At 47.9% G+C, this 18,877-nt stretch overlaps 1 protein-coding gene across 1 annotated transcript; it reads right to left on the minus strand.

The window, feature by feature from the left end:
- Positions 1-1,058: 1,058 nt before the first annotated feature.
- HHIPL2 (HHIP like 2) lies at positions 1,059-17,863 on the minus strand. Its single transcript, XM_033099377.1, has 9 exons — positions 17,486-17,863; positions 13,966-14,618; positions 12,934-13,077; positions 10,640-10,971; positions 9,737-9,863; positions 8,463-8,608; positions 4,742-4,823; positions 2,209-2,291; positions 1,059-1,510 (listed from the first exon to the last, which is right to left on the minus strand). The coding sequence occupies exons 1-9, from the start codon at positions 17,804-17,806 to the stop codon at positions 1,269-1,271; spliced, it is 2,130 nt and encodes a 709-aa protein (XP_032955268.1). The 5' UTR covers positions 17,807-17,863; the 3' UTR covers positions 1,059-1,268.
- Between the last annotated feature and the right edge of the window lie 1,014 nt (positions 17,864-18,877).

Here is an 18,877-nt window from a genome sequence, read left to right on the forward strand (position 1 = left end):
GGAAAAAAACTCTGAGAAAGGGGAAAGGAAGAAGTCTGAATGATTTAAAAATTATGTTTAGAAAATTATGACCAGTGTTTTGCATCTTTCATAAAGACAAGGGAAGAAGAATAATAGAGGCCTTGATGTATTAGGTTAGGTTAGGTTAGGTTAGGTTACCCTACAAATGGAGATTGCTAAAGAAAAACATGGAATCTGCTTCTCTGGAAATCTGAAAAATCTGTGCAGGGAATGTCCAATCCCATGTAAAGCAGTGATCACATGACCTCTAAAAGTCCCTAACAACTGTGGGATTTCATGCTTTTGTTCTCTGTAAATCAAATTGCCTACAGTGCTCTGGATGCTTTGCAGGATTCAGAACACTTCCTGCCGACAGAGTTCATTTCCTCTCTTAGCTCTTTTAGTCCTCAAATACCTGGTGAAAAGCCACCAATCCTCTTTGGAGGGCCCCCAGTGAGGCAGTTGGGACAGGAGATTGAGAGGGACACTGGTACAAGTCCAGCTGACCCTGTTCCCTGTCCCCTTGCTGCTGTGACCTAGGGCAAGTGATTTACCTCACAAAGCCTCGCTTTCCTCATCTCCAACAGAGGTTATAGAGCAATTTCAGACAATGCAGATACTCCTGGCATATAATAGGTACTGAAAATATAGTTACGTGTATTATGCTATTTGCCAAGGCAAAGTAGTAGGCGCTGGAGGAACAGAACTGAACCTGCAAAGCAGATGACCATTTTAGAGGGCTTTCCTTAGAAACCTGTCACCACAGGTCTTCTCCTAGACCTGGGATGAGGCATCGGAGTGAAATGCGGTTCTTAGGCAAACACTGGTGAGGCACGCCAGATTCCCTCGTGCCAAACGTCAGGAGATCAACAGCTGCGTGTCCGTTTGAGCAAGTGTTGATTTATTACCTTAGGTCGTAGGCATTCACAAAACAAAATGGAGACGTGCAGTGCCATTTCAAGCAGGTTTACAGACTAGCATCCACAGTAGCCAGGGGCACTGGCCACGGGAGATCTGCTTTCCCCACAAGAGCAGACAAGGAGCATCTGTTCAGACAGCAAGATCCCCATGGCGGGACAACCATGCTGGCCCTAAGTCAAGTTCCCCCCTCTGCCCCCAGCTTCCCATACGTCTAAGGTCCGAGTTCGTAGCAGCAGTAGGTTCCACCTGGTAATGGGGTTCTCCCCTCAGAGGTTCCCTGCTCAGCCACCTTGACAGAAAAGGCTGAGGGCAACTTCTTCCAGCTCGCCTCCGCCGTGCGGGCTGGCTTACCAGCTACGTCGGGGTTTCCGGCTCTTGGTCCTCTTCCCCTGGGAGTCTGGGGACCACACTCTGGCTCCCTTCTTTGCACCAGGCCCTCGAGATGTCTTCCTGCTTCTTGTGGGAGAAGTTGGCTTCTCGACGGAGCCTTTCTGAGATGGGGCCCGGTCTGGACTGGAAGCTAAGGTTACATTGGATAATTTTCTAGCAGCTTTTTCTGATTGCTCCTTTAGCAAGTCCAAGACTGTCTCTGGGAAACAAGCATTTATTTAGTGAGAAATGTAAGTCCTGGAAAGTAGCTCTAAGAAAAGCCCCACCCAGGAAACCTATGATGGCATGACGGTTCTTTAATATAAATTCTTTTGAAATTGGTATTTTTAATTCCCTTAACTGGCTTTGATCTAAATATCTTACTTTTTTAATAGGGTCACTCCAGTGATACATCGCTCTGGAATAGCTCTCTTAAGATGGTGTCCCTCTTCCACAAGTCGTTCCTGACTCCCCACTCCACCCCAAGGAAGCAGTCCTCACTCTCGGGGGGCCTCTCAGGCCCCCAGACATCCTTCTGTACTGGAACCTCAGTGCTATATTTCTTTTTTTATTTGCCTACACTACCTGCCCCCCTTCTATCCGACTCTGAACTCCTACAGGACAGCTTCACTGCTGTATCCCCAGGGATTAGCACAGTGCCCGCCCCAGAGGAAGTACTAAATGAATGATGCCAGACGAATGAATGAATACATGAGTGAATGAATGAATGAATGGCAACCAGTCACAGGAGAAGCAGGTGTTGCCCCCACGCACTCTGCTATGCAGAGAAGATGCACAGACTGAGTCACAAGTTAACAGCCTTCATCAAGGGGATAAGCGTAGGTAGAACATAAAACCTCCCACCCGACAGGACTGCAGCACATTTATTTGCAGAGCCCAAGACGAAGGCAGACTCACTGGCAAGTGGCCTGAACTGGACCCGCTTACTCTTGGTTTTCACCGGCACTGGCTTATATTTGCACTTGCCTGGGGGTGCTCGCCTAAAAACAAATAGAAAAAGTAAGGACACAAGAGTCTGAAAATGGGAGCAGGAAATCAAGGTCACCAAAGGCACACGTGTGCAAGAATAGGGTTCAGCCCTCCCTCTTCCGTGGGAGTGAGAGAATTGCTTTCGAGTCGTTGGGACCACGGGCAAGTAAACCTTGCTAAGTTTCAATTTCCCCATCTATAAAATAGCAAAAGTAATCATACCCTTCCTTGCAGGGAGATGGTGAGGATTAAATGAGAGCTGTGTATTTGGTACACCATAAGTGACGGATAACTCACTTTTGAAATTTTTGTAAATGAGATTTAAAAAAAAAAAAACTTGGAACACATAACAAATACTCCATAAATGGTGGTGGTGGTGGTGGTGATTTCCTTTAAAGAAAATCCCTTCAAGAACTCGTGGCACAGCCCCTTCCTTAGGTGATGCCGGCCTCTCTGCCTACTAGGACACTGCTGTCCCCTGTGTGTATCTTCTAAAACAAAAGGGACCTTGGAGACTTGCAATACTGCTGCTATTCAGAGCAGAAATGAACTTTCCAGCCAGTCCCCACTGCCACCTTCTCAGCCTTGCTCCAACTCCATCTCTTGTTGCTAGCACCCCCATTCCAGGTGCAAAAAGAAAGTAATACCTGTTATTTATTTAACAAACACTTGTATGGTGCTTAGGCACTGTACTAATGCTTTATAAGTAACAATGAATCCTCACAACGACCCTTTAAAGTAGGTGCTGTTATTATCCCATTTTACGGAGGGCAAACTGAGGCACACAAAGGTTAAGAAACAGATGCAAGGTCACACAGCCAGTCGGTGGCAAAGCCAAGATTCAAACTTAGGCTCCAGGCTCAGACTCTAAAGGAAGGGCAGGAGAAAAGATGGAAGGGGGAAAAAAAAATCACACATAAATAAATCAACTGCTCCTCAGAAGGCTGGGACGGGCGCATTTTGTGTGGACAGGCTGCTTAAGTAAACAGAGCAGATTTGGAGCTATGGCTACAGAAGCTGCAAAAAAGGAGGCTACAATCCAAGGAAGGGGGCGGGCGGGGCGGGAATGACTCTGATCCACTAAGAAAGCTGACTTCCTGTCCTCGCCCCTTCTCACTAGCTGGACAAGTGATTTAACTGAGCTGGGCTCAGTTCCCTGATCTGCAGATCCAGGGTGTTAGCCGGCCTCGTTGGGGTTCTGTCCGCATTGAGTGAGAGCCTGCGTGCACTGCACACAGCACGTGCCCGGGACACAGAAATAACTTAATAAATGTCAACTCAACAGAAAGGTGAATGAGCAAGGACATGTTCAGTGTGGAACAGGCTTTATAGGTGCTTCATGACTGACCACTCATGGCTGCTCTTGTGACAGAGGGAGCAAGTCATCCTCCAACTACATCAGAAAACCGACAAAGGAAAGTCAAAGGGATACACACAAGAAACCCGCTGAAGCACTTGAAAGAGTCTGGGTCTGCCCCATCCCTGGAGCACAGGAGATATGCCTGGAGCAGATCCAGGGGTAGAAACAGCCCAGCACCGAATTCTCCCCTTGGCAATCTTGCTCTCAGCACTCCTGCTGTCAGGAGAGCACCCCAGGCCATGGCCTGAGCCCCTTCCAGGAACTTCTGAGCGTCCTGCTGCCAAATGGAGCTGAACTGGGCCAGGTCCTGAGCCCCGGCCAACAGCTGGACCTATTTACCAAATGTCTTCTGAAAACCACCCCAGATCTGGGTGATGGTGAAGTCCCATGGGGAAGGTTTCCCCTTGGGCCTGTCTTCAAGTCGATTCGTGGGGAGACTTTCGTGCTTTGGGCAAGAATCTTAAGAGAACTGCCTAGAACTCTCAGGATGGATTCACTGCGTCCACACACTCCCAGGGACGGACCACACACTCAACGACCTCACCAATGGGAAGCTGTGCTGCTTCTCATTGCTACTGGTTTGCCTCTGAGAAAGGTGGGCAAAGACGCAGATGAAACAAGAGTCCACCATGTGAATAAATACTGCCACTGAATTCCAGCAAGGGGCAGGGGCACTGGGACACCTGACCGCTGAAGATACTTGCCAAAGACCTTGGAACCTCGACCAAACCCAGGGGACAGGGCAGCAACACTCAGGGGGTCAGAGGTGTACACCCATTGTCAGGTGATCCCCGACCGAAGTTTCCAGAAGCATATTTAAGAAACAAAAACAAAACCAGAGCCCCGGGTCTAGCCTAGCCATCCTGGAAAGGCTCAAACCCCTCATTTCCAAACCTAAAGAGATCATTTCTCAAATACCCCATAATTCCTAGGGATGCGTCGTCCTACTTTGCTTGGCCAAGCTGCTTTCCATCTAGAGCGTGGGTTTGCTTCCTTGGTAATTTCTGCTAATTCTTGGGGAGTGAGGACTCTCTAGGACCTGCCATGGACATAAGGACTGATAACAATGCACCTGAAAAAGAGAATGAGACCAAAGCTCACCTTGATGGGTCAACAAATTTATAAATAGATCCATGTGGTGCGTAGGCACTTGGGTAAGAGGTGGCCAGGAAGTAGAGCTCCCCTGAGAAAAGAGGACAGGCCGTCAGTAATGAGCCACGACACAGAGCTGGGCACACAGGAAATCCTCAGCGTGGGCTATGGCCCTGACGGGCAGTGCGGCCCAGGGCGGGACCCCAGAGTCGTGATGGGCAGCTGGCCCTTCACTGGTCCAGAGCAACTTGAGACAAGGTCCATCTTCGAGCCCCCAAAGAGGAGCTCAGCGTGTGGCCCTGCAGACGTATGTTTCTGTTTCTGTTCATGGAAACGAGCGGGCTTCTCCTTTATCATCCCTTTGCTCTCAGAAACCCCACCTCAGGGAATCTCCATTTCCTCCCACCTCTTTCCCGTTGGTGAGGATTCTCTGTGGAACCCTGAAATAGGCGATCTACAGGCTGGGCGCCATGTATTAGTCACTGGATATTGCCCTTTCTTCAGGCCGTTAGTTCCCCTACCCCCACCTCCCTCTTTCACCGATTTCCACCTTCTTCAGTCCTTGGTTCCTCGGCTCCTGTGACCCGCTCTCCAGCCTCTCCCCTTGGTCTTCTCCACACCTCACTGAAATCACCTCGACCCACTCTCTCCTTCCTCTCTTTTAGTAGGGGCCCCTGACACCTCCTATTTCCTCATGTTTGAATCCCTGAAAGTGTCATTCTTTCTCAGAGTCACTGCCTCATTTCACCTCGTTTTGCAGTTACCTGTGAGGGACAGTATACGTAGCATGGGGTTCCGAGTTAGATCGACCTGAGTCTGAATTCTGCTAACACCTGTTATCAGCTGTGCTGTTCTGGGCCACCTCCCACGTGTCATCCTCATGTTATTTATTGTTTCTCAAGTGGGGATAATAATACCTCACTGATTGTTAGGTTTAACATTAGAAAGGGCTCAGTAAATGGCAGTTACCTTTCCTTTCCTGTGTCCTTACTCCTTAAGGGTCGGTGCTGTGACAAACAGCTCTGTGACCCCGGCACGTCTGCGCCCCTGCACTGAATTTCATTCGTTTTCTGTTGTTTGCTTTACATGCTCTCTCAACTTTATGGAAGGAAACATCTACTGAACTGCAGATTGGAATTGCCTAGAGCTTCAGAGAGCTCCGGGTTCTTAAACAACCTTCTTCCTTGCATTTGTGGCAAACAGTGACCAACAGTCCTCTCGTGCTGAGTGAACAGCGCATGGGCTGTGCAGAGCCCCTCCCACAGGCTAACCGTTGCCTAAGAAACTGTCTTTTCTGTGTACTGACAAGCTCTATTTATCATCTTACCCTGGGAAGGGGGTCTGAGGACGTTGGACACACCTGCCTTCAAGCCAGTTTGTCTCCTCTGATTGGAAACCCCAGGCACCACTGGAGGTGGTTATATGGTTCTACCATGAGCTGAACGGGGTATCCACCAAGCAGCTGCCAGTACACAGGTGGCGCTCAAGCAGGGGCCCCTCTAACCCATGCAAAGAATTTCTAGTCTAAAAGGAGAATAGAAAACCCTGCATTATTGCATATTCTTTACTACAGTCTATGTAAATTATATGCTCTACATATGCCATAGAATTCCCACCGTATGTTTAAAGGGGAAAAAAGCTAGAAGTGAATTTCATCTGTACTGGCTAACTGACATTTTAAAATACATTTTAGGGAAGCACACACACACACACCCAAAAAACTATAATATGCCATGTAAAACAAAATGCACGCAATGTGAATTTATTGCAAGCATTATTATTTTGACCAGCCCTCTGGAGAATGTGCTTCAGTGACTGACATTCAGAAATCCAAACCCTGGGGACCAGTAATAGGCAGCCCCGTGCCCGCCCCTCACTCTGAGGTCGTTTATTTATTCCAGCTGTCAGCTAGAAGACCTTGAACTAACGGAGGCAGAAAGCTTGGTACAACTGAAAATGACTTATCTGAAGCTGGTGACTGAGAATAAATACTCAAATAATCCTCAGATCTAAATATGTCTGTAAGTGGGAAAGACTATGGCACGAGCAGGAAATCTGAATCAATCTGCACAAACACGCAAAGGGAAGAAACTCTGGAAGAAAATAATTTGTCTCGGGAACAGCTATCCTGGCTTTATGGCCACCCTTGAGCAAAGTATGGCTTAGGAATGCATTGGCAAGTCCACGCCATGCCATGCAGCCAAGGACACTTAGTGTTGTCTGCCAGATGCACTGACTGCTATTCAAAAACTGCCTGTTTTGTCCTATGAGAAGTCTATGGGTACAACAAACCACACCATCAAAGCCAGGGTATCTGGGGCCTCCTGTAAAGGAGCAAGCACAGTAGACAGCAGCCCAGAGTGGCGGAGTAGGCCAGCCTCTGGGGACTCCAACCTCCAGAGGTCGCCAGCCTCCAGGGGACTCCAGCCTTGGAGGACCCAGCAGAGGAGAGGCCCCACCAGGCCTGTGACACATCATCCATTTTCCACTGAACATCACCCTGCCGGCCTGTGGTTTCTCTCTTTTTTCATATGTTTGGACTTCCAATTTGGAACCCACAAAGACTCTTCTCTACTAAGAATGCTTGAATTTTTCCATATCCTCTGCTCCTCTAAAACGTTCATTTCAAACTGTCCATTCATAAGCTAGGTGAGAGAAAAGGGTCCAGAAGCTGACTGGATTTCCTTAGGTTCTATTCAAGTAAAGGTCCTGTACAGCCACTCGATGGCTCAGAGTGGGAAGCAACCAAATACTCATCTTCAAGGCTCTGGTTTACACTTACAGAGACTCCTAGGTCTGGAAGGGACCCTAAGCGATCATTTTATTCTCTTCCTTGCTTCCAAGAATGGCTAGATCCAGAGCCAAATAAAATATTTTCTTTCAGAAACATAAATTGTGTAAAGCTGAAATTAAAGTACCCATTTTCTGGTTACAAAATTTGGGGAAATTTATTAAAGCTGAGCCTCTCTCTACTGATATTTCTCTCTCCCATATATATATATATATATATATATATATATATATATATATATATATATGGGAGACTTGCACATATACATGCATGACTTGCTTTGCTGACGCCCTTAATAGATGCCTACTTTGTCTAGTGAGTAGCCTCCTACCTAGCTGTCTACCCTTTCCCCTGATTTCACAGGAATGAAATTCTCTTTTGTTCACTCACAGCAGTTGCCTCACAAACTCTTAGCTGGAAAAGAGCCCAGGCCAGCCAGTGGCTGATGATCCAAGGTGGTCTCTCCCAGGCGACACCAACAGGACAAACACCCCTGGTCCATTAGGTCTGCCTCACTATTGGCCCCGCCTATGTTCCTATGATTTCAAATTAGAATCAAGCAGGAAGAAGGGAGCACATACACCTCCTTTGTAGTCACGGGATTGAAAAGACCAACAGGTAGACCTTGATTTCACCCACGCAGTGAATGTAGAGCTTAACCAAGAAAGAGCAGGTTGGCACAGTCAATCTGTTTCCTCATGGGTGAAATGAGCATAATAATTACATCAGGGGCATTGTGATTACTAAACAAGCCAACAAAAGTAACGCGCTTAGAACAGTATCCAGCACATTACAAAAGGTGACCAAATGATAGTGAAAAGAGAAGTGGCCTTTGCCACTTAAATAACACTAGTAATAATAATAAACATTCTGTTCACAATGCCTGGGATTATCTAAGTGCCAGAACGCAGAAATGAGATAACCCTGTACATTTGGTACCTGCTTCATCTTCAGCGAAGGAGATGATAAACTTGCTGTAGGTGCTGATCAGCCCTGGGAAGGCACAGGACGCGGTGTTGCCCAGGCAAATATCCTGTTTCTTCCATTTCTTGGTTTTTCTATCTTCCTGCAAAGCCATAAGTCGACTAGATGAAAAATAAAACCTTATATTTTAGGGATCCATATTTCCACCCTGGAGTACATTTTTCCTCCTAAAATCAGGGACTCTTTGAGTACTAAGACGGGGTCCCCCATGTGTGACCAATAAGTAACCCTTTCCGTGAATCCAAAAACTGCTTCTGAGATACATAGTCACCCACTGACCTAGATGGGGAAGTTCATTTTGTTATAAAAGGAGTTTAGTGCCCTGTAAAGGTTGCACCACTGCAAAAGACTAACCTAATTTTTATTAGGTGTGTCATCTTTTGCTAGTTGCTCAATATCTGTAAGCCTTAGTTTCCTCATCTGTACAATGGGAAATGGTAATAGAATTTATCTCATAGGTGAGACTTGGGAAGGTAAAATAAGATAATACCCATAAATATCTTACCAATGTGCTTAGAATATAGTAAAGGCTCAAAAAACAGAAGCCATTATTATTACGTTATTATTATAATTATTTCTATATAGTAGGGAATTGATGCTTCATATCCTTGTTCGTCTATCTGAACTAAAGACGGGTTTTTAGAAGGAAAGAGAAAGGAAGTCGGGTAAATTAGGGGTGTCACCTGAAAAGTTGTATGAGAACCGAGATGCCGAACCCCAGGTGATTCTAATGCATACGCTTCAATTCAGAATCACGGTATATTAACCAAGTGACATGCGTGAGGGTGGAGTGGGAGGTAAGAGTTATGGTAAAACACGGAAAGAACAATTCACTCCGAGAAATCTAACAAGTGATAAAAGAACTGACCTCTTACTAACTCTACCGCATCTCTGTAACCACGAATTGCAGCATGAAAATATTAACATCCTAAGGTGGGCTACCAAGGACCCGATTTACACTCCCAAACAGTCACAAACCTAGACAAAATAGAATGACAATAGTTTAAAAGACACTGGATATCAGACAGAGAAGGTCTGTGTGTCCCTAAGAGATGGGTAACAAACAATTGCCCCAGCTTGCTGAAAGAGCTTCCAACACAGGAAGGAAAACTTAGGCAGAGTCTCGCACACCCCTGGAGTTAAAAAGACAGAGATGGGAGTCCATCTAGCTTACTTGTTCATAAAAATGTGAAAATAAAAAGAGAGAGGGGACATCAATCCTCCCTTACCCACTCATGAAGTCCCCAAAGATGTAGAGGCCATTGAGATTTGGAGATTCGCAGCCACGGTAGACATACCCTCCAGTGACAGACTTCCCCAATTCACGGCCATAAGCATAGATTGGCAGAATGTCATCTGTCCAGGAACAAAGAGAGTGAGTGTCATAGCTAACAATTGGGAGCTTCAAGGAGGAAGCAGGGGGCTTCTTCATGTAGTTGCCTGACTGAGTAGAGAACACTTCATTCTTTTCCTTCGGTAGGAGAGGCAACCAAGACAATCACGTTCATTTTTCTCAACAGACCAGCCATAATATTTGTGAGCTTCCCATTTGACTGGCCTCGGCGAGCAGAAAGGAAGCCGAACATTCCCCTGCAGGTGAGGCAGTGACCTGGAAATCCCCACACCTAAGTTTTTCCTCTAGGTTGACATGGCAGATAACTCAGGCTTAAGGATTTGGAAAATATTGTGAGGGTCTGTAAGGCTGCTTTGTAACTTAGAGGACAGACTAAGCCACAGTGACAAAATACACCTAAAGCACACCTGGATTGTTGATGCTTCAGGAGGGTCCCACTACTTGGCTGCATAAGGAATATTATTTCACTGGGCTATCGCAATTGGGAAATAAATGGAAACATACAGCCACCAATCTTCCTCTGCCAGGGGTTCACAAAACAGTAAAAACCGCGTGGGTAACTTATTTGAAATGCAGACTCCCAGGTCACTCCCACGCCCCCGTCCACCCAAGATTCAAACTGAATAGGTTAACAGGCTCTGCACAGGTGTTTCTCGTGTTAGTGGCTAGAGGACCACGTGAGAAGCACTGTCCACAGGACACCAACAAAGCCACTTTCGGTTTTATTCCCCCCGCCTCCACTTCATTCAAGAAATCCCCCAGAGAGCTTCTGACTTACCCAAAGAGGCATTGTGACAAAGTTTTCTGTCGTAACATGCGAACCCTTCCTTGGCCCTCCAGCCATAGTTCCCGCCTTTCACAATGATGTCCACTTCTTCAAACCTGTTCTGTCCCACGTCCCCACAGAAGATCCGGCCTCGGCCCTGGTGCGTGATGGGGTCCCCTCGGTCCACGGCACAGCGCCATATGTTTCTGATTCCATAGGCATAGACGGCGGGGTGGGCCCCGGGCTCAGACACAAATGGATTGTCCGGGGGGACTCGGTACCGCCTGCCATCTGAGCCTGCCCCGTTCACGTCGATCCTCAACACTTTTCCCAGCAGGGAACTTCTGGAAGAAAGGTGGCCAAGAGGTAGGAACACAGTGGACACCCAGAAGGGCACTTGCTGGATCAGCTGCTAGGTCTGTTTTTAATTTTCTGAGGACTCTCCATACTGTTTTCCATAGCAGCTGTACGATTTTGCATTCCTACCCACAGTGCACAAAGGTTCAAATGTCTCCACATCTTGCCAACACTTCTTGTCTTTTTTATTTTTTAATACTAGCCATCCTCACAAGGGTGAGGTGAGATCTCCTTGTGGGTTTGATTTGCATTTCCCTGATGATTAGTGATGCTGAGCATTTTTTTCATCTACCTGGTGGCCATGTGTGTGCAAGATGAACAGGTTCTAGAGGTCTGCTGTCACACACTGTCCCTATAATTAACAATATTGTGTTATACAGTTAAACTTTTTAAAAGGTAGGTCTCCCGTTATGTATTCAAAATAAAAATAAAATAAAATTAAAAAGTGAAATAAATGAAATCAAATCAAATCAAATCAAATGGCACAGGACCAGAGGAGATTGCCTGGGAGACCTGCTAATAGTTGATACCTAGCAACTGCCAGGAATCACATGGAGACATGATCACACACACACACACACACACACACACACACACACACACACAATGTAAGACTTCCTGAGTTTTGGCTCAAGGAGAACCACTAAGCAAAAGTTTGAGGTAGTCCTGGTCCATGAGACCCTGAGCAATTTTTAATTTTTTTTTACAATGAGATGGTTTCTCTCACATTTGGTCTCATACTACAAATTTTTAAAGGGAGCTGGTTCTAGTCTTCCTCATAGAGCGATGTGGTCAGTAGAAAGAACAGAGGCTTTCAGAGGCTCTGAAAATGATTGTGGTCTCTGGGCCTCAGTTTCCTCGTTTGTAAAGCAGGGGCCAGTAACACTACCGCGTTTCTCTGAAAATAAGACGGGGTCTGATACTAATTTTTTCTCCAAAAGATGCATTGGGGCTTATGTTCAGGGGATGTCATGCTGAAAAATCATGCTAGGGCTTGTTTTCCAGTTAGGTCTTATTTTTGGGGGAACATGGTATCTTGCAGTATAGCTATAATGTAAGGGTTAAATGCGTTATTGTGATACAGCATGGAAGGTAATTCCTGACACACAGCAGGCACTGGACAAATGCCTCTTTACCATTATCAACCATAGTATTTTTATATTATGGGATATGGGACCCAAGTGCTTGCTGGGTACAAAGGGCAGAAAGAACACGTGACCTTTATCTAGGTAGCACTGCTTCATTAGACTTTCATGCCAGGTTGTCTGAGTTTTAATTCTGGTTCTGCCTCTTACTCACTGTGCGATCTTGGACAAACTACTTATTCCTCTCTGCCTCTATCTTCTTGTCTGTAAAATGGTTGTCATACTACCTACACTTCATAAGATTCATTCATTCTGTAAGTATTTATGGAGTGACTTCCTTGTGCCAGGCAAGGGGTGCTGGGGATACATCCATTAAAACAGATAAAGATTCTCATCCTTGTCGGTTGTTAGAATTACATTCTCAAATACATGTAAGATAGTTAAACAGCACCTGACAAACAGAACGTACCCAATATACATTAGCTCTTATTAACTAACCTGCCACGTGTCTCTAGGGCCTAGCACAGTGCCTGGAACACAGCACTCGATAGTATTGTTGAGTTGAATTAAATTGGATAGTCAGGTCTTGGTGTGGTAAATAACATCCTGATAATATACATTAAACACTCTGAATTCATGTTTATATAGCACTCTGAAAGTTACATCGCCATCCATTATATTAATTACCAAAATACAGTGTCTGAAACATATAGGGCAGAAAACCAAAGGTTCTCTCACTTGCCTCAACAGAGGGGGCTAGCAGTGAGTGATTTGGGTTTGACCTTCTGGAGATTCCATCTCAGCAAAAACATTGCACCAGGGGCTCACCCTAAGAGGATGGGGCCCGGCCTCCATCCAGCTTACTTGTTCTGAGCATTTCCAAATTGTCCGAAGGGATCCCCAGCCTGTCCTCCATCCCCAGTGAATATGTACAGATAGCCATCCAGGCCAAAAAGGAGTTGTCCACCATTATGATTTGAAGCTGGTTCTTCTATCTCCAAGATGACCCTGGAAGGAAAAAAGAAACCATTCATTAGGCTGTTATATAAGCTCAGTCTGTATCCTCTTGAGATACTCAGAAGTGACTGGTCCCAACCTGCCAAGACCTGCTTCAGAATTTCCAAGGATCACGAAACAGGTAGCTTTGAAGCTCTGACACACCCCTTGTTTTCCTAGTACAACTCCTTCATGGATTGTTTTTCTTTCATATCATGACTTCATGGGCTGAAGACACAGCCAGGGTTACAGTCACCCTTTTCTGGGGCTTGGCCATACTCTCTGGGCTACAAGAACTCCCAATCCCTTCCCTTGAGCAACCTAGGAAGGGTCAGTCTATCAGTTCTTGATGTTCTTTTCATTCCCCCAACAGGACCATATGGAAAAAGAGAGACAAGGCAGAAAGGAGAAGAAGGAAAAGCACAGAATGGTAGCGTGGAGACAGCGTGAACTTGAAGTAGGTTAGAATGAGTCCTTCGTCTGATCACACATCCATAGCTCTATGCTCTTGTGCCACAGCTTCCTGTGGGGATGAGAATTCCCACGTTCCAGATAAAGGGCCTGGGATCTAATGGCCACACAGTAATCAGAGGCTGCTATTATATATATTGATGCTATCTATAATCGTGTCTCACACCATTATGGCCACTGGCCTCTGCTTACCTTCTATAAAGACAAGCAAGCATGGCTCTAACTGGTAACTGTAAGGTGATGGCTATACCTCCTGAAGACCACAGACTCAAGAGCCTGGCTTGGGCTGTCCTCATGAAGCAACAATGACTCCTTGTCAACATTATAAGCTAGCGGCTCTAAAACCAGGGAAGTTTCCCTGTATAGTCTCAGAGGACCGGTCGCGTTATTCTGGAGCATGGTACACAGGTTCTCACGGGTATGTCTCACCTCGCCGACTTGGGGTCCGCTTTGTTGGGATCAGCCTGAGAAACCTTCATCTCACAAACCCGAATCTTTTCTACCTTCTTCTTGCCCAGGCATGAATAATAAATATAGAATTTGCGGTTGCGGCGGAATTTGGGGTGAAAAGCCAGCCCCAAGAAGCCTCTCTCATCCCCAATCCATGGAGTGGTCAACACAGTGTTCGTGAGGTCCAGGAAGGGTTGTTCGAGACGACTGCCATCAGGCAGATAGACCCACACCACCCCCACCTGCTCGGCCACAAAGAAGCGATGGGTGCCGTCCCCAGCATGGGCCATGGACACGGGGTTCCTCAACCCGTTGGCCACCTCGGTCAGGCAGAGCTGCAGGCAGCCCTGGGGATCCTCGGCCACCAGACCGAGGTTGCGGTTGAGATGGCCATTCCTCAGGACGTTTGGGAAGCAGTAGTCCTTATCAGGAAGGTTGAGGAGGTGGCAGAAGTGGGTGCCATCTTTTCCATGGGTCTCCTGGAGGCGACGGTCACTGGTCAGCAGAGAGATGGCAGAGTGGCAGTTAGAGTGGAATGCGGAACAGTAGTCCGCGCAGAGGCCAGGAAGGTTCCGGAGGGGTGTCTGAGGGTTCTCAGCATCGTAGAGGTGGGCTGCATAGGGTGAGCACTCCTAGAAAAGAAAAGGACGCTCAATCCCCAGTCGCACTGGCCACAGTGGGGCTGGTCCCAATTTTTGAGCAAGCAGAAGAAAAAAGGGTCTCGCAAAGAGTCGGGATTGTGGAGTTTCTATGGCCAATACTCGTAAAGCTCTTCTCTGGAACCCAAATGTTCTTCCAAGTTAATCCTTGTGGAAGGCAGAAACTGGGCGGCGGTGGGGGGAGAATCTCACATATTCACTATACAGCTCTATCATTTAACTTGGTGCTGGACACAAAGTATTTTTAAGTGATGGATTTTTTTAAAAGAGATAATACCAAATTTCTTCATCTTTCTCTTTACCATAAATGCTGTGTCTGTAAGACTTGACTTCTTTATACAAATCTGAAGCAATGTGGCAAAAGTTTCACATTGATTAAATCCGAACGTTGGATTACCTAATGTGAATTATTTCATTTTCTGTCCTTTTCCAAAGGTTTGAAATATTTTATAATTTAAAAATAAAATCATGAAAATGGACATGCAATGTATCGCTCCCAGAGATTAGGCATCTAGTAATTTCATCCCTTATTTATTAAAAATATTTAGGTGTTTAATGTATACAACGTGCCATGCTGGGAGCTCCACAAATTTGAATTATGGCTACAGGGCCACATGACTGCTCTTCACATAAACACACAAGGACGTGTGCCCAAAGGAGCATCTGCTACTCAGATCTCCCAAAACTATCGGTATTTTTTAGGAGGAAAACAGAATATTGTGGGTAGACAACCAACACCCAACAGTGATGGGATTCAGAAGCAACTGAGATTAGGAAAGCAAGCGAGGCCGGTTTGAAGGGTGTAGTTTGGGGCCAGTGAGCAGCGTGGAGTCCACTGGCCCAGAACCCCGCCACCCCCACCCCGTTACTCACACCCCTCCCAGCCTGCCGGCCAGCCGGCATGACACTGTCTGCTGTCTCTTCAATGAACAAAGGGACCAGTACCACTTGTCAGATGTAGTTGAGTTCTCCTTTCTCTCTTATTTCAGCCCTGATAACAGAGCAGGCCCTTGGTTATGGGAAGAAGGGAAGGAAGAGTCCAGGGAGTCACAGCGTCTCTCCCTGGACTGTCTGTTTCAATCCAAGTTTGCCGACAAGAAGCAAACTGAGTGGCTCTGAGTCTCATCTCACTGACTCCACTCGCGGGGAGTGGGAAGACAAGAAAGGGGAGACAAACTAAGGATGAAAGGCTAGTGAAAGGGGTTGGCGGGGCCTGTGGAAATGCAACTGCTGACACAGCACACTCCCATGCAGCAATTTAGGTTCTGCACGGTCGCTTCTACTCCATTGGCTCAGTAATTCATTTCTCTGTCTGACAAAGCTAAGGCCCAGGAAGAGTCCACTGTGCACCAGGCACTGTCCACTGCACGGTGCGTGTATGTGTGCGTGTGCGCGTGTGTGTGCATGTGCAAGCATGCATGTGTGTGCGAGCATGTGTGTGCACGCATGTGTGCGTGCGTGTGCATGCGTACATGTATGCATGTGTGCAAGCGCGTGTGTGCGTGCATGTGTGTGCGTGCGTGTGTGCGCGCATGTGTGTGTGTGCAGCGAGGGGCACAAAGGCTCTGTTGTGACGGAGCTTCCACTAGCCCCGGGGCAGAAGACCAGTGAGCGCGTAGGCCAGTGCTGTTGTTCTCTCCCCTGGCGTGGTGTGATCAGAGGGCACAGGACTTGGAATCTGAGCCTTAGATTCAGGCCCCACACTGTGTGACCTCCGACAGGTCCTTTAAATTCCAAATTCCTCATCAGTAAAACAGGGGTCGTAACAGCTGCCTGCAGAGTCTTTGCTGTGTGGGGCAAGAAAGAGGGAGGGTCTTGTGAATTTTAATAGACACGTGTACGTTATTCTGATTCTTCAAATCCCTAAAACAGGAGAGCTGCTGATTTTGGTTTTCTGATACCTCACCCAATAGGAAACGGGCAGGGATGAGAGAGGGAGGGGGAAACGTTTCTACCAAGGGACATCTCACAAACTGACAGGCTCACTGTTGCTTCTAAGAGGGCCGTGTTTGTCTATGGTTATCCCTGAGTTAGTTCTCCAGGAACCAGCAGAGGGGTGGTGTCCGAGGTGAGCAAGTACAGCCAGGGGCGATGCCACCCAAGTGCTGGCCTCTGGGCTACACTCTGCTGTGTTCCCTGCATGGGGAGTACGGGTGACCACTGGGGTCTCAGATCAAAGGTCTTCCTGCCTGGATTTCCTGTGTCTCATCCCCAGCCTGTGCAGCCTGTACCCAGCATGGGTGATGCCTGCCAAGCATGTGGGTTTTGGCCACCGGAGAGCCAGGAGAAACAGAACCTGTGAGTCACTGCCACTCAGCTGACTGAAGCTCTCCCAGTCCAGCTCTGGAATGCTGGGGACAGCTCCCCCAACCCGTCACCGCCGTCATCACACCAGGACCCCCTGGCACACACGACCCAGGTGAGGACTGGACCCCAGCAGGTGCCTCCGCTCCCTCCATATACCCCCACACACCACAGGTGTGAGCTGTGCCCAGCTCTTGGAGCTCTACGGGGAGGACCCCGACAACAGCTGCTCTGAGAGCATCGGGAAGGACCCCAAGCTGTCCCCTGGGGCCTGAGAAAGCACCAGGACCAGCAGAGCCCCCGAGAGAGGGCTTTGGGAAACCAGTGGAAACCAAGCTCAGCACATCTTGCCTCCATGTACCTGTCCAGAGCCCAAAGCTCTAAGGTGACGCAGTGGGCAGGTGAGTTTCCAGAAGGCTGGGTGCCCAAAGAGCCCTCCCCCGGGAGCCAAGCCACTGGCCCGGCACCCCGATCTGTGGGGTTTCTAAGCCAGCTCCCCCACTTCCCGCAGGGTTACGTGTTACACGCAGGCCTACCTGGCAAAGGATGTCTTTAATGTAACCACCACACAGCTCGTGGCCCTTCAGATCAAAGTAGTCCATGATGTCCCAATACCGAGCCGCGATGCGGAGGTCCTTGCTATGGTCACAGCAGCCGAAGGACTCGTAGTCAGAGCAAAACTCGAGGTGGAAGAGGGGCCGGAAGGGGGGCCCATAATCCAGGCACTGGGGGTGTCCCTGCAGCAAGCCCACCTGGTCCAACCAGAATGTGAGGCAGAGGTGGAAGATGCCAGAAAACGTGCAGAGCCAGGGGGCCCGCCAAGTCGGATCCCCCCTACCAGTGGATTTCCTCAGCATTTTGGCCTTGGGAACACTCGCTGCTGTGTTTGCTCAGGTTGACTTCCCTGCTCTGCCTAGTTCCCGCCTCCCCCCGCCTGCCCCCCCCAGGGCTTTTCTTCCTTCCTTCTCCCCCCCCCCACCCCCGGCACCAACCAAGTTCACTGAGGTGGTTTCTGAGCCGTGTCCCTTCTGTGGGCTGGGTGGCTAAATGTCTCTTGTGAAAGCAGTGAGAGGTGTCCCTGTCCCCTCCAATCCCCTACACATGAAGCTGGCCACTTCCTGGGGTGCAGGTCTGTTCAGCGTAAAGTGGCAATGTGGACAGTGGCATAGATGCTGTGATGCAGGAAAACTGCCAAGAAGTCCTGCAAGGGGGAAGCAGGGAGGAGACCAGGAAATGCACAATTTGTTTAGTTTCTCCTCAAGCTGAGCAGCCCAGAGTCTCCTCTCGCATGAGAACACATTACAAGGTCCAGACATCAGCCAGGAGAAGCCAAGACTCAAGTGCCCCTGCGGTGTTTAATAGGACCAGGAACTTGAGTGTGCATGTGGGAAGACAGGGGGAGCTGTCTGGTTCCTGGGACCTGGAAAGCTGTGTTTTCACGTGGTAGGAAGACAGGACGTGTCATGAATCAAGAGAAGACAGTGAAGGAAAAGGAGAAAGTGTAGCCTGGTGCAAGCAAGGAGTGAGCAAAGACTCTGGGCACAATTTCATCAGGAAGCAGACCTCTGGGTCCTGCGTTTTTGCCAAATCAATACCTGCTTTAGGGGCGCTCATCCTCACTTAGCACATGTTTCAACATTGGTATAAGAATGTGTTTTGCTTTATACGTGTCCCTTGCAAATAACGGGCCTTTGATAAATATTCCTTGAACGAGTAGATAACAAACATGGAGTCCAAGTTCACACAGCCCCAAAGCCAGAGGCATGAACAGGGGCCGAGGCCCACTGGGGACATGTGGTACCTGAGCTCACTGTTCAAGGTTCCACTCCACCCTGAGATTTCCTTACTGGCAAAAGCTGCCCTTTTGAAATGCAGAAGAAATCAAAGATTCTTCTAGGTCCACATGGGCTTTCAAGGGCTCCCCACCC

The sequence above is a fragment of the Rhinolophus ferrumequinum genome, chromosome 27 (genome assembly GCF_004115265.2).
Source record: "Rhinolophus ferrumequinum isolate MPI-CBG mRhiFer1 chromosome 27, mRhiFer1_v1.p, whole genome shotgun sequence".
Classification (NCBI taxonomy): domain Eukaryota; kingdom Metazoa; phylum Chordata; class Mammalia; order Chiroptera; family Rhinolophidae; genus Rhinolophus; species Rhinolophus ferrumequinum.